Here is a 14,697-nt window from a genome sequence, read left to right as displayed (position 1 = left end):
GAATACTTGAATTGACAATAGAATTAATAAGATATGTTTGAAAAGGTTTCTTCAGGTAAGGGTAGCGTCATTGAGTGCATACAGTGAATTATACGTTTGGAAAATATTGCGTGGCTTTTATTAATTTTTCGAGGACCTGCATGAAATTGGAAGGATGAATTAAAGAAGAGCCTTTTCTTTTCAGTTTGCATTTTAATAGAGAAATTAAACACAACTGAGAGACTACACTTGTATATATGGTGGTAGCAGTCCTAATGTCTGTTGCTTCAATCCAGTTACATGAATATTAGGGAAGGTTGGCTGAGCAGATATATACTTGTATAGCATTTACAGTATGGCAGACTAATAATTTGAGAGACACTTTTACCTTTAAATGTAAAAGCACCATGTTTTTGCCTGCAGATTGAAATAGCCTATTACAGCTGATGGTAACACTTTACCATAGTACAAAAGGACTTCAATATTGATCTGTTTCTCACCGACAACTATCATATCACTTCTGAAGATATTGATTTAACCACTGGAGTGGTATGGATTACTTTTATGCTGCCTTTATATGCTTTTTGGAGCTTCAAAGTTTTGGACCCTGTTGACTTGCATTGTGAGGACTAGGGGTGGGCGACATGACCAAAATCTTATATCACTAATTTTATATCACAATAATGATATAATGAAAATGTTGGTTAGAATGTCAGGCTCTCTCGCCGTTTGAGATGCTTGACTTCCTCCATAGCGCTTTAAGGTAAAAAAACTCAACTCCGTAGAATTCAAATAGTTTGTGGTGCGATCGAGAGAAACCGGGTTGAGTAGCGGAAGTGTCTGTGGAGCCCAATCTGGAAGCCTGCGGGACTTGAAACACGTAAAAAAATCACGTGAAACACAGCTGTGTGTGTCTGATGACAATAATGAAAAAATTACTGCCTATATTTGTGATAGCCTTGGCCTGTGTCACTTATTGCAAAGTTCTTATTCTGCTGTTGAAAGTAATACAGAGCACGTCATTTTATAATTCGCTAGTGATCTAGTAACAGCTGCGCCCTGTTTGACTGACAGGCGGCGTATGTGTGTGTGCTGAATATGTGCGTGTGTTCCGAAAATGCCTGTCTTGGTGAGGTATTCATGTAAACACAGAGAGTGATGTCTAAAGTGAACGTAAACAGTGGAGAAACAAGTGGATTTGCATTAAAATGTCAGACTTGTAAGTGTAAATGTGTGCTAATAGACCTGCTGCTGTCTAGTGTGTCATTATAATAATCAAACAACCATAACAAGAAAACACTCACTGCTCTTGACTGAGTAACTTTAGTAGCTTTGAAAAGTACTGATGTATTATAATAATACAGTAAAGAACAGTTGTAGTTTTATGTTGCATTTCATTCTGAATGTTTACTTGAATGCTTGATAGCCTATTGCTGTTAAAAACTGTTAAAGCTGTTAAAAAATCACTGAATTTTCTTAATTTGTATTTTTTGTTCTATTATTTTTTTTATCTATTTCTGTTCATTTGCTGTTTTTTTATTGTTATTTTATTATTGACTGTTTACAGTCTTGAATAATTACTTAAGAACTTGAAACCATTCTTCCATAATCAACATATTACTTAGTGTTATTATTTGTTGTGGTGTTGAAGCTGGTATTGAGAATCATAAAATTTCACTACAGACTACTGATATTTTGGTATTTTGATAATGTATAGCCTTTATTGTACATGGTAGATCTTGCTGTAATAACATGATGAAAAAGCAGATCTCATTCCACAGAAGTGTGAGCACCCCTGCTGTCAATGGTGGTGATGGAGGCTTTCCTTTATTTGACTACCATACGTAACATAAAATAATTATCATATAACAACAGCCTCCTCCCCTACGCAGTGCAGTTTACATTTCTGTCACAGAGAACAGAGTTGATTGCATAGGTACACTAATAGGTTGGCCATCTGTCATAATTTTAGAGAAATATACAACATAAACTTTGACATGTTACTTGAGCATTTAACTTAAATGTCCCTTTTTTTCTCTCCGGACAAGTTACTTTTTTTACTCTGACAAGTACATGACAATGCTTAATGTTGAGCCCTGTATTTACAAAAGCGATAAACTGTGCTGTTTACAAAATGTCCAGCTCTAAATATACAGATAAAAAGCAATTTCACAAGGACACAACTGCCTTACATATAGCCCCTGTGAAGAATTCACTGAAATAACTACTGCTTTTTCAGCGCTATATAAATATACAATTTAAGTATAAAAGAGTGTTTGTTCATAGTCTTCTTTATTCATTCATGATAAACAATATTTTCTTTCTCTTTCAGCGACTGTGATTCTGAGTAGTTTTGCGCTAAGTGGTTGATATATTGAAAATAATCACATGTGCTTTCATGTACTGTCTGGCGTTTAAAGAGGGACAATTGGCTTGTAGCATCATTTGGAGTTCATCTTCGTTCTCTCCGATACATTTAGTCACAGGGTTCTTCGTCACACGGCTTTCATCTGCGCCAGCCGCTCTCTCAGCGTCAGAGCCACGGCCTGCCGGAGTAACACGCTGCACAGTAGAGAGAGGGATGAGAAGAACGGCAGCATGCTGGTCTTGGTAGACGTGGAGAACATTAACACGGTGAGCTTTTTTACTTTAAAGCCGCTGCCTGTAATGTTAAAATACTGTTTCCTATCCTATTTTAATGCTCAGTGGCAACTGTAAGTAAGCCATTTGTAGGGAAGTTTCCCCTGAAAAAAGTAAACACTGTGACTCTATGGCACTATCATAACAAATTCTGTTTGAGTGTCCTGTTAAGTTTTAAATAGCGAAATTGCCACAAGCAGTGGCGGAGATTCGGGTGGGACTGTCTGTTTTTGGTGGAAGGAATGTTTGGGAACATTGTTTAGAAACATACGTTTTGCAAATTGGTTTATTGCCAATACTATTTGTGTAGAATACATTATGAATTATGTTCATAAGTATGTCTGTTTGTGTTTCTGTGACAGCTGAAGGGACAGGGATCATGAACAAGTAGGAAATATTGACATTATTTTGAGCTTGACAAACAAAAATTTTGTGAAAATTGTTGTAGAAAGTAACTTTAAAGTAATTTGTAATGTGTTTCTCTTTCCATGGAGTTACCAGTAAAGTAATTTGATTACAATTTTAAGAGAAGTAATTAGTCATTTGCAGTGGATTACTATTTTTATGTAAAATATCATACACTGTTCATGTCCAGCAGTTCAGTTATATAGAAGTAGTTTGTCTTAAACACAAATTTTGAGAATGCAGTTTCTCAGTGCGGTCATATAGATACGGTTGAAGTAGTAACAGCATGGTAGTATGCGATTCCAAATTTAGCCATGCTGGTTCTCTTTTACGTGTTTGCTGCAGTTTCAGTTGCGATCCAATTATAATATTGTGATGCATTTCTATATATTGTATCGTAATGTTTGTCTCGCAATTGTATATATTATATCATGAGGTGACTGGCGATACCCAGTCCTAGCTGAAGGTTTGTTAAGAAAAAAATAACACACATTTCCATAATTTCAGCCATTATTAGCTTAACATTTGTATTTTCCTCAGCTAAAGAAAATTTGAATATATATCTGCACACATACCACTAATACCTTAATCTTTTGATATAGAAAGAAACATACCACGCATGGCTCAAAAAGTGTAACTTACGGTTTCCCTCCGTCTGATGTGATCTGGCTGATTTGATTTCTCTGTGGAGATCACTTTAATCTAATTTCTTCTGAACTTTACTTACATAAGGATTATCACTTCTGTACCTAAGCTTCTCTGGAATCAACCAGGGTCATAAATGCTTATTATGGTCACTGTCAATCAGTTTATGTACTGGTATCAGATTCCTGGCAGAAAAGATGTGTGCTGATTGTAGCGATTGAAATAAATCTGAAATAATCCTCTTTTTTTTCCTCTCTCTCACTCCTCTCAGAGTGAAGCAGGTGTTCGTGAGTTCCACATAGTGCAGGTTTCCAGCAGCAGTAGACATTGGAGGCTGCACAAGTGCATCAACCCTGCTGGAGATAAAGGTATGAATCTGCCAGCATGTTTTGGTAACATGCTTAGTTGACACTTTTATCCAAAACGACGCACAGTGCACTAATTACAAGGTCAGTCCCCCTGAACCGTTTTAATACCGCCCCAGATCTTTAAAGGAAATTTTCTTCTGCTCACCATTTTGTCATTTTAAACCAATATTACTTTTTTCCTCCATGCAACATGAAAAGTTAAGCAGAATATTCACACTGGTGACAGTAGGGTTGGGAACTGAGAAACTGGTTCTTTTTCGGAACTGGTTCAATTTAAAGGGGTCATGACATGAGGAATTAAATTTTCCTTGATCTTTTGACATATTAGAAGTCGTTGTACTATAAAGACATGCTGTAAGTTTCAGAACTCAAAACTTCCTCCTCACTGCGAAAAGAGCATTTGTTGAAACCAAGCTGTCAAAACGACTCGTTCTCTACTTCCTCCACATCGTGATGTCACACTGTTGTAGACATTTGCATCTGACCGCCTCCAAAGCCTACTTTAACTTACTACTTTAAATTACTTCAGTAGCTCCACCCAGTATCGGTGAGCAGTGAGGTGACATCGAGAAAGAGCAGGTCAATCAAGAGCAGAGAGCCAATCATAACAGTGGGCGTTTACTGTCAAGTCTTAAAGGAGCAGCAGCACCAAAACCAAGCGTTTCTGACAGAGGGTCAGAATGAGGGTGGAAAATGATCATGTTTTACAAATATATGACTGATTTTTGTGTAAAAAAAAAAAAACTTTACACAACCTACTAAAACATATTAAAATAATCAAAAAGGCACATCATAGCCCCCTTTAAAAAAACAAAACAGAAGCGTATGATTTTCATGACTTTCGATTCCGTTAATGGTTCTTGAATGTGCATTTTCCTGCGGATGTGGACGGAAAAACATACTAAAATACTCTCACAGTGTTTCCTGCTGCTCTTTTCTACGGCAGCAATTCCTCGATAATGAATCTACAGTGTGACAAGTGTAGTCTGATTCCCAAATGCATTACTCTTATCAGCCGGTTCTTTTGAATCTACAGTGTGAAACACACGGCGCAACCAGTGCAGTCCGATTCCAAATGAATGACTCGAGCAGAATCTTTTGAATCTACGAAGCCCTGAGAATATTGACAGAGAGGATCTTGATCGTATGTCAGCAGGGAAAACAGAGTAACAAGCTTAGCTGGTAGCTATATCTACCCAGACACACGCTCTGCAGCCGGCAGCACTTAGATGCTCTATTGAATTTGGGTCACATTGCATTTGTGTTGAGTCATCTATATGGATCCTTCAGTATGCTGATACTTTCAGCGAGAGAGCAACGCATGCTCTTACACACCTCACACAGAATGATGTATCAGCTCTCAGCTGCTCGGATGAAATTAGGTCACTTTGAAATTGTGCTGAGAGTGTGAAACATACAGGCACACGCACACACCATTTAGTCGATGACTAAAATGTAAAGTGAATTTCATGCATGCATGATTCGTCTAATGGGGTCTTAAACTGACCAGTTTGGGTTTAGATGGAGTGAATATATACACCGATTACCACAACATTAAAACCACCTGCCTAATATTGTGTAGGTCCCCCTCATGCCACCAAAACAGCGCCAACCTGCAGTTGTACAGAGTGGTTATCTGAGTTACCGTAGACAGTTCGAACCAGTCTGGCCATTCTCTGTTGACCTCTCTCATCAACAAGGCGTTTCCATCTGCAGAACTGCCACTGTTGCTATGACTATTTATTTATAATTTTTAATAATACCATTCATATTTGATTATAAATGATAATTAGAGTATTAATAATTATACTATTATGAAATAATAGTACATAATAATACATTATTCAGTTATATTATAATGGAATTCTGTGGCAGGTATAAATTCATAAATACACTTTTACTGTAAAGCAATGACCCATTCTCACTGATGCTTCCAAGACTACAAATCATTCTTGCAATTTCGACATAGCCTCACCAGTCAGCTGGATAATTGTACCGTGCTGACAATTTTAAATTAGCTAAATTTGCAACAACAGCAATGTTCAGTACATAACAAAAAAACCAAATGTTAAAGTACGTTTAAGATTAAAAAAAACACATGATCAATGAATTTTAGACTTCATGTCAATACAGCATTGACCCAATAGGCAAGTTGCAGTTCTGTCAGCTGGCTCAAAGCGCTCTCGCACTGGCACCTCACCAGCAGACCATCCTTATTGTTGAGCCCTATCATGAGTGCACAGCAATACATTTAACCAAGTGCCACATTTCCCAGGATGAATCAGTATCTGCTTGTTAAATGCGAGAACTCAAAACATTAATCAGCTGTCTGTCAAAGAAGCCCAGCGGCTGGTTTTGTTTAGCAGTATTTATGTTTAGTCTGTATCGTCTTTTGTGAGTTCTTAAATCAGTGATTTGAATGTATTACTTGGTCTGAATGCATGGAGGGAAATAAACCTTAAGGAGAGAAAAAGAGAGAGTTTGGTAGGGACCTCAAGCTACCAGCAAATGATGTCTTTCACACCTTAAGAAAAAGTCTTGTTAAAGGGGTCATGACATGAGGAATCAAATTTTCCTTGATCTTTTGACATATAAGAGGCCATTGAACTATAAAATCATACTGTAATTTTCAGAACTGAAAACTTCTTCCTTAATAGAAAAAGAGCATTTATTTAATCCAGGCTGTTGAAACAACCTGTTTGGAATTTGTGGAACTTGTGACGTCACAAGGACCAAATTTATCTGCATATACACCTCCTCTTCAGCAAGACATCAATGCCTATTTTTCATCATTGCACCCTTGGCCCTACCCACTGCTCACAGTCAGTCAGACAGGTGAAGAGGAGACAGGGCCGGTCATGGGAGATTCATCCAAAGGAGACTTACACAGGACATCTTCATGTGCCTATCTGGATTTTTTCTACACTAGATAAACAGCTTTGACTGTTATCATTCATCTCACGCCACTTTTAAATGACACAATGTCAAGTTAGAACGGAGGTCTCCTTTTTAGAGTTGTATTTCATTTAGCTGCGTTGTTTCTTGTTTTGAAGGCATCCTGGACCGTTTTTGCACCCACCTGTGCTATATTTAGTTGTTGGTGTTTTGTAAACATTCACTCAATGTCTATGTCTTTGATCGTTTTGATGCATTTCCGGCTATGTGCACCGTGTTTTAAGAGCAGTACAAGCGTAACTTTTAAAAACATGTCTCATTCGGCTGCTGCCACAGACTGGGAGAAACACATGCAGTCCTGTGTGTAAAAAAACAAAACAAAAAAAAACATGGAAAGATGCGAGATGTGAAGACCAGTGTCTCTGCTTTGGCCTGTTGAAGCCGGTAGAATCACCCAACATCACCATGGATTGTATTAAGTTTGCGTATTCAGAACATTTCAGCATGGATTGTATGTGTTTTTGGGCTCATAATCAGTGCAGATTTTATTCAACCAGTCACAGTATGATTCAAGCTTTGCAAAGGAATTGTTATTGAAAGATGGGGCAGTTAAACACTACAAGACCTGTGAGTAAACAGTTTAATTCAAGGATGTTTCAAATGTCATGACTGTTTGATAGTTGCTGTGCTTGAGTGAACATTTTGAAAAATTCAGATGAAATGTGTTTGGTGTACGTTATGTGTTAACCCTGAAATGTAGTTTTATAAATTATGTGAAACTTGTCAATTTTCTTCAAATTGAGTTTAAAATGTGGCTGATTTTGAGGGACTGCACGAAGTTAGCCAACATAAAAGTGGGCGTTTACATTGAAATTTTAAAGGGCCAGAGAGCTTAAAACATCTGTTACGAACATAACCGTGGTTCACTGAGAGGGAATGAGACATTGTGTAATGACGCAATTAGTACTACGTCAGTGGTCTAAAGTGGTCTGAAGCCTGTATACAATCATGACAATTTATTGGCAAATGGTGCTTAAGCAATGCCCATAGGGAGTCACGTCACAGCTCTATATAGGCGAGCACTTGGAGCCATCTCGCCAGATTTTCTGTAAAAAGCACGAGCCTATGCAGCAACTAGAGAGTATGGCCAGCTACGCAATGTCTCGTTACCTCTCAGGGAACTAAGGTTACGTTCGTAACTAAGACGTTTTCTTTCAAGGAAACATCGACGTTGCGTAATGATGCAATTGGGACGAGATACCATCACGCCATGCGAACAGTAGCTGCCAACTCTCAAAGCCTGTGTGGCAAACTTACAGCGGTGCACAAGCGAGCTACAGAAATAGAAATTTCAAAAATGAACTCCTGATCCAACAGAGAAAACTTGGGAAGCAGGAGACAAACACTCGTCCAAATTATAAAATCTAACAAAAGTATGTGGAAAGGACCATCCTGCTGCCATACAAATGTCTTCCAAGGACACACTTCAAGCCACTGCTCATGAGGATGCCATGCTCTTCGTAGAATGGGCTTGAATACCCAGAGGCGAAGGCAAACCAAGTACTCGAGTTTGCATCCACAATCCAATGAGACAGTCTCTGCTCGGACACCGAAACACCTCTGTTGCGGCCACCAAAGCACACAAACAACTGTTCTGACTTACGCCATTGGCTATTTTGGTCAACATTAACCCGCAGAGCCAGTACTGGGCATAGCATATGTAGCTTCTTATGCTCCTCCGACTCAAATGGTGGAGGAGAAATGGACTGCAAATTAGTAATCTGCGAGCGAAGCGTAAAGATGACTTTAGGCAAATAGCTCAAAAGAAGTCTTAGCATGACTTAAGATAACCCTGGTGCAAAATCCATGCACAAAGGATTGATTGACAGGGCCAATGTTAATAACAGGGCCATTTTAAGAGTCAGAAATGTATCAGAAACTGATGTTAAAGGCTCGAACAGAGCAGCAGAGAGCAACTGTAACACCATAGATAAATCCCATAAAGGGATGCGGACGGGACAAAAAGATCTAAGCCTGTGTGCTCCGCACATAAAATCAGAGACAAGCGAATGTCTTCCAATAGAAACGCCATTCACTAGCACATGCTCAGCCGCTAAAGTGGCCACGTAAACTTTAAGCATTGCTGGGGTAACCCTGGCCCCAAAATGCTCTTGCAAATAAATCCAGCACTGAACCAACTGGGCAGTGGACTGGATCCTCACTCCGCACTACACACCAAGAGGCAAAAATATGCCATTTAAACATATGTAACCTGTAAGGGTTCTAGCATTTAAGATGATGGTATATCCCTCTCTGTGGTTGATATCATTTAAAAGAGGGCCCTGTTGAGGGCCCAAACTCACAATTTCCATAACTCAGGCCGGGGGTGTCAAATGCTGCCCCAATCCTGAGACAACATGTCTATTCTGACTTGAATCTCCCAAGGCATTCTCTCCAGGAGAGAGAACAGGGTCAAAAACCTTACTTGAGATGGCCAATACAGCGCCACTAACAGAAGCCGAACACAAACCTCCTGAACCCTCTGAGAAAACCTCCTCAACCGAGTGCAGCAGGTTGATCGGTGGAAATGCGTAAAAATGCGCTGTCGGCCACTGATGCGCCAGCGCATCGATGCCCAGCAGTGCCGGGGGTGAGAGGGAAAACCAGAGGGGACAGTGTGACGTCTCGCTTGAAGTAAACAGGTCCACTCTGCTGAACCTCATCCAGGTTTGTTCTACAGTCTGCAGGTGGAATGTCTATTCTCCAAGCATAAGAGCCTGTCTGCACAGGAGATCAGCCCCCAGATTCAACGTCAGTGCTGCATCTATGCATCTTGTGAACATACAAGGTGCCTAACGCAAGTCCATAAAGCAGGACGCAAAATTGGTTCGCTTTACCCCCAAATGCAGCACGAGTAAAGGCCTGTGCCTTGGCGTAATTTTAATGTGGAAATAAGCATCCTTCAAATCTATTGTCACAAACCAGTCCCCCGGCTGCACTTTTGACATTATACTGTGAAAAATAAATAAATAAATAAATAAATAAATAAACGAAAAAAAACACACACCTCTCTCGTTCAGATTACCCAATTCGGAACACCTTGTAACTGCCGCCGAGTCGTAGGGCAGACAGAGGCATGATGCATGATTCTCTATTGCAGCGCAATGAGTAACCACTAGATGGCGCTCTTAGCTTACCTTTGGCAGCCGCCTTGCAATCAGCGGCACAGTGGAGGGAAGCCCTGGTGCCTCCATCATTGTGACTGATTGATTTAACAGTGTTTGCCTTCTTTTTAGGTATAATGACTGTCGTCCTGAAGTGTACTTACAGCAGGAACGTTTACAGAAAAATCTCTTTCCTGGTGTTTTGAAAGGGAAAGAATGTATGAACATTTGAGAAGAGCACCTGTGCTTATTGTATTGAGTTCTGTTATGCCTGTCCCGAAACCCTTGGCCATGGGGACAAATGCTGAATTTGTTCAGGCAATTATAAAAAGAGGTCACTCTGGATGTATTTACAGCAGAGAATGCCATATAAACCATCTTCCCTAGCTTGGAACGGGGAAGAATGTGTGAACATGGAGGGAATTGAGAGCAAGCCCCACCTTATTTTTGGGGGGAACAGCATGTGACATTTATGAAAGAGTGATTTGTGATCACTTGTGCTTAGTATATTTCAAATTCCGTTATGCCTGTCCCGAGACCCTTGGTTACGGCCGAATTCGATCGGGTAAGTATAACAAGGGGTCACTCTGAATGTATCAACAGCAGAGGATGCCAGATAAACCATCTTTCCAAGCCTTAGAATGGGGAAAAATTTGTAAACATGGGAGGAATTGAGAGCAAGCAGGTTTGCCACAGTGGCCCCAGCATTTATTATGGGGGGAACAGCATATGACATTTATGAGAGTGGGATTCGTGAACACTTGTGCTTATTATACTTCGAGTTCCATTATGCCTGTCTTTCCGTACTATGATGTTCACAGGCATAAGTCCTATTTGGATGGTAAAAGTTTTACATGGGAACATGTGGTAATGTAATAATAAGAACTGCAAATCGGTCATGTCAGTTATTTTTTCTGACTTTTTCTGTACTGCACATTTCCACGTCGGTAAAGATTGTGGCGTCTTTTACCTACTATAAAATGCCTGGTAAAAATAACCCCTGGTTATACTAATCCTGTGCAAATTGACATGCTGTCCAGCCTGTAAGCCCTTTAACTATTGCTGTTTCTCAAGTTACTGATGTCACCAGTAATAATTACTTTACTGGCATATGCTCGGGAAACTAATCCTGTCCGAATAGGGCCATAGAGGCTACAAGGTCAAAATTAATAAAATCCCAGATGTGGTTTACTGGGCAACCAAAATCCCAATAATAATCAGGGAAAAAAATCAAGATTTGGTCCATAAAGTGGGACCTTTAACTGTAAACAAACTCTGGAAAGTAGTCCGTGCAACTTGTATACAATATTCCAAGTCTTCTAAAGCCATATAGTACTTTTATGTCAGGAACAAGCAAAAAAAAATCATACCTTCTGCAGCAACTTTCAGATCGCATTCAAACATCCACATAATCAAAACTGTCATGTTATATGTCAGCTATAAGACGTGTGAGGACCAAGTGTGTTTTGGCAAGGACCATGGTTCACTTTCTGAATCTGTTTTTCATGATGGGAGCCTGGCCTGATGTAGATTCTTAGTGCCTAATTAAAACTTGCCCTTTGAAGCAAAAATAAATTCAAATAAAAAATGTATAAAATAAAACAACAACAACATGGAAAACAGATTCTGAAATATGGAGCAAGGATAGCAAAATGCTATTTTAGTCTTTCTTATATGGTCTACTTTTGAAAAAAATAAAAATAAAAATGCTTTCATAAATGCATTTTGATGCACTGAAATTCCACATCCACGAGTCAAAGCGAACACTGGCCTGCACCAGCACCAAAAAGAAAGCTTTTCTGAAAATAATTAAAAGAACAATCATCCTCCGTTGTTGCATCTCATGCTTACAGACTCTAAGCTGGCCAGCAGGGAAAGGGGGAAGCTGTGTTTCAGAGCCACCCGATGCAGAACAGAGGAAGGTGGGGCTTCCAATACACACATCCACAAAGCCTTTATCTAATCATATCTCAGTTAGCACCCTATATCACATGTAGGTATCTGTTTATCACTGCTGTTTTTCACATAGCTTTATGTTAGAGCCAGCAGTGGTCAAAACGCTGCAAACTGCATTTGTTAAAACATCCGTTTGTTTGTTTTTCTCAATGTATAAATTACCTCAGTTGCAGCAGAAAAATACACCTTCGCCGATCTCAACCTTGGCAACGAACAAGTGAGCAAGTCTTCTTATCGTCACTACCAAGAATGGATTCATTCATGGATACTTAAAATCAAGTGTTACCATTGTGAATGTGGTCTTTGTTTGGTTCTGGCGATCCATTCCCAAAATATTTCTCTCTCATATTTCTCTTTCTTTAGATTGTCAGCTCTACCACTCCATGTGCTGACTTTTTCTTCCGAAGAGGTCTGCCTTTTGAGCCCAAGAGAGGTGGTGTGGCCTCAGGTGGTGCTAGTCAGATGCGGAGACAGAGCCTCACGGCACAAAGCGTGACTGACGATGCTGTGACGAGTATCGTCAGAAAATGCAGCGAAGTAGAGCTTGACATCATCGTCCTCTGGAAGGTAGCTTAATACTTGACATGTTTGTGGGTTCAATGTTTGATTCAAGCTGAGATTGTCAATTAATCATTTTTCTTGTGCCATTAAAGACTCCCTTCCTTCCTTCCTTCTACGTATTTTGTCATGGATACTTAGACAGACAGATGACAGCTTGACTATGCAAAAACTTCCTGTTGTTCGATTATAACTGCGCATATAAATGTACTATTGCATCATATTCCCGTTAGTGTCTTGGAGAAACAATACCGTACTTGTCACAAAAATGTTGATCGAGATTTTAATCTGCGTATTATTGGGTTGGCAGTAACGGGAAAAAAAATCCTATTGTACACCGTTTTGGTAGTGAGGGTCATTCTTACATTCAGATTTAAACTATGTTTGTAGTTTTTGTTCTTAAAGGTTACCAGCCAATTAGCCTGTTACTTTTTTTCCCATCTAATCACATATTTCAGGAAAAAAAAATTGGCATATTTATAGTTCACTCAAAAATAATATAATATATAATATAAAATAATAATTATTTTATCATTTACTCACCCTCATGTCATCCCAGATTTGTATGACTTTCTTCTGAAGAACACAAATTATGATTTTTAGAAGAATATTTCAGCTCTGTAGGTCCATACAATGCTACTGAATGGGTGCCAAAACTTTGACACTCCAAAAAGCAATCCAAACGACTCCAATGTTTTAATCCATATCTTCAGAAGTGATATGATAGTTGTTGGTGAGAAACAGATCAATATTTAAGTATTTTTTTTGTTAGAAATTGTTCTCCTTGCCCAGTAGGGGGCGATATGCATGAAGCATGTGAATCACCAAAAACACAAGAAGAAGAATGTGAAAGTTAAAGTGTAGATTGACTGAGCAGGGAGGAGAATTTACTTAAATATGAACTTAAATATTGATCTGTTTCACACCCACACCTATCATATCACGTCTGAAGACATTGATTTAACCACTGGAGTCGAATGGATTACTTTTATGGTGATTTGTGATTTTTGAAGTTTTGACACCCATTCACTTGCATTTGATGGACCAAAAAAGCTGAGAAATTCTTCTGAAAATCTTCATTTGAGTTGAGCAGATGAAACAAAGTTGTACACATCTGGGATGGCATGAGGGTGAATAAATGATGAGAGAATTCTCATTTTTGAGTGAACTATTCCTTTAAGCTATAAAGTATTTTAGGCTGATGACTATTTTGATTTGTATTTTGTTATTTGAGGTAAATGCTGCCTTAATTTAATCATATGATGTGTTGTTTTAGGCGTATGTCGTTGAGGATAACAAGCAGCTCATTTTAGAGGGCCAACTTCATGTTGCACTGCAAACCATTGGCAAAGAGGCCTGCTCACTCTCACAGAAAGAGGTATTGCATATACACAATGTCTCACAATGGTTCTATTTCATCCTATCAACCTCTTTTATGTTAGTTCTTGGTAAATGATGTCTGAAATAAATTGAGATTTAGTCACTTCCTCTAGTGCAAACTTCTCAGAAGACTGCTGTTCCTTTTCAATGGTACTCGAAGAGTTATATTTGTGTACACGCATGAGAAATATTTATTTATTTATTTATTTATTTATTTATTTATTTATTTATTTTTAAGTGTCCTTAATTGACGGAACAAGATGTCGTCTTAACATGGGTCAAGTGCTCAATCGGCTAAACATAAAGCAAGGGTAGCAATAAAATAGCATAGCCATGCTCATTTTTTTTCTCTCTCTCTCTTTATATTCTTTTCTCAAGGCTTCCATAGCATTCAGCGTGACAAAGAAAAGAATATAAAATATTTCATTATATTATACAATTATTCAAATAGTCTTAATAAGCAGGCTTATTATAATGAAAGTTATATAATCTGAAATGTCATATTTAAAAAGATATTACCCCTAAAACATTTTTGTTAGAAGATTGTAGACTAGCTAACTACTTCAAGAAAGGGATGGCTTGACTATTGTTGAACTAGTTAAAATTATGAGTAGTAGGGATGGGTATGATTACCTGAGTGGTCAGAAGCAACATCAGTGATCGATCATGAAAACTCCGTAATTGCATGATTTTTAATTTTTTTTTTA

At 38.7% G+C, this 14,697-nt stretch overlaps 1 protein-coding gene across 3 annotated transcripts in view; it reads left to right on the top strand.

The window, feature by feature from the left end:
• The window catches only part of LOC127416430 (trafficking protein particle complex subunit 8-like), a 90,089-nt gene that overhangs the window by 63,178 nt on the left and 12,214 nt on the right, over positions 1-14,697 (top strand). For all 3 annotated transcript variants that reach the window (XM_051655794.1, XM_051655795.1, XM_051655792.1), the window contains 6 exons: positions 2,460-2,613; positions 3,941-4,037; positions 11,950-12,018; positions 12,220-12,269; positions 12,416-12,619; positions 13,887-13,988. In XM_051655794.1, the coding sequence (XP_051511754.1) occupies positions 2,460-2,613; positions 3,941-4,037; positions 11,950-12,018; positions 12,220-12,269; positions 12,416-12,619; positions 13,887-13,988 (676 nt within the window). The remainder of the gene's footprint in view (positions 1-2,459; positions 2,614-3,940; positions 4,038-11,949; positions 12,019-12,219; positions 12,270-12,415; positions 12,620-13,886; positions 13,989-14,697) is intronic.

The sequence above is a fragment of the Myxocyprinus asiaticus genome, chromosome 25, assembly GCF_019703515.2.
Source record: "Myxocyprinus asiaticus isolate MX2 ecotype Aquarium Trade chromosome 25, UBuf_Myxa_2, whole genome shotgun sequence".
Classification (NCBI taxonomy): Eukaryota; Metazoa; Chordata; class Actinopteri; order Cypriniformes; family Catostomidae; genus Myxocyprinus; species Myxocyprinus asiaticus.
This window is presented reverse-complemented; position numbering and strand designations above follow the sequence as displayed.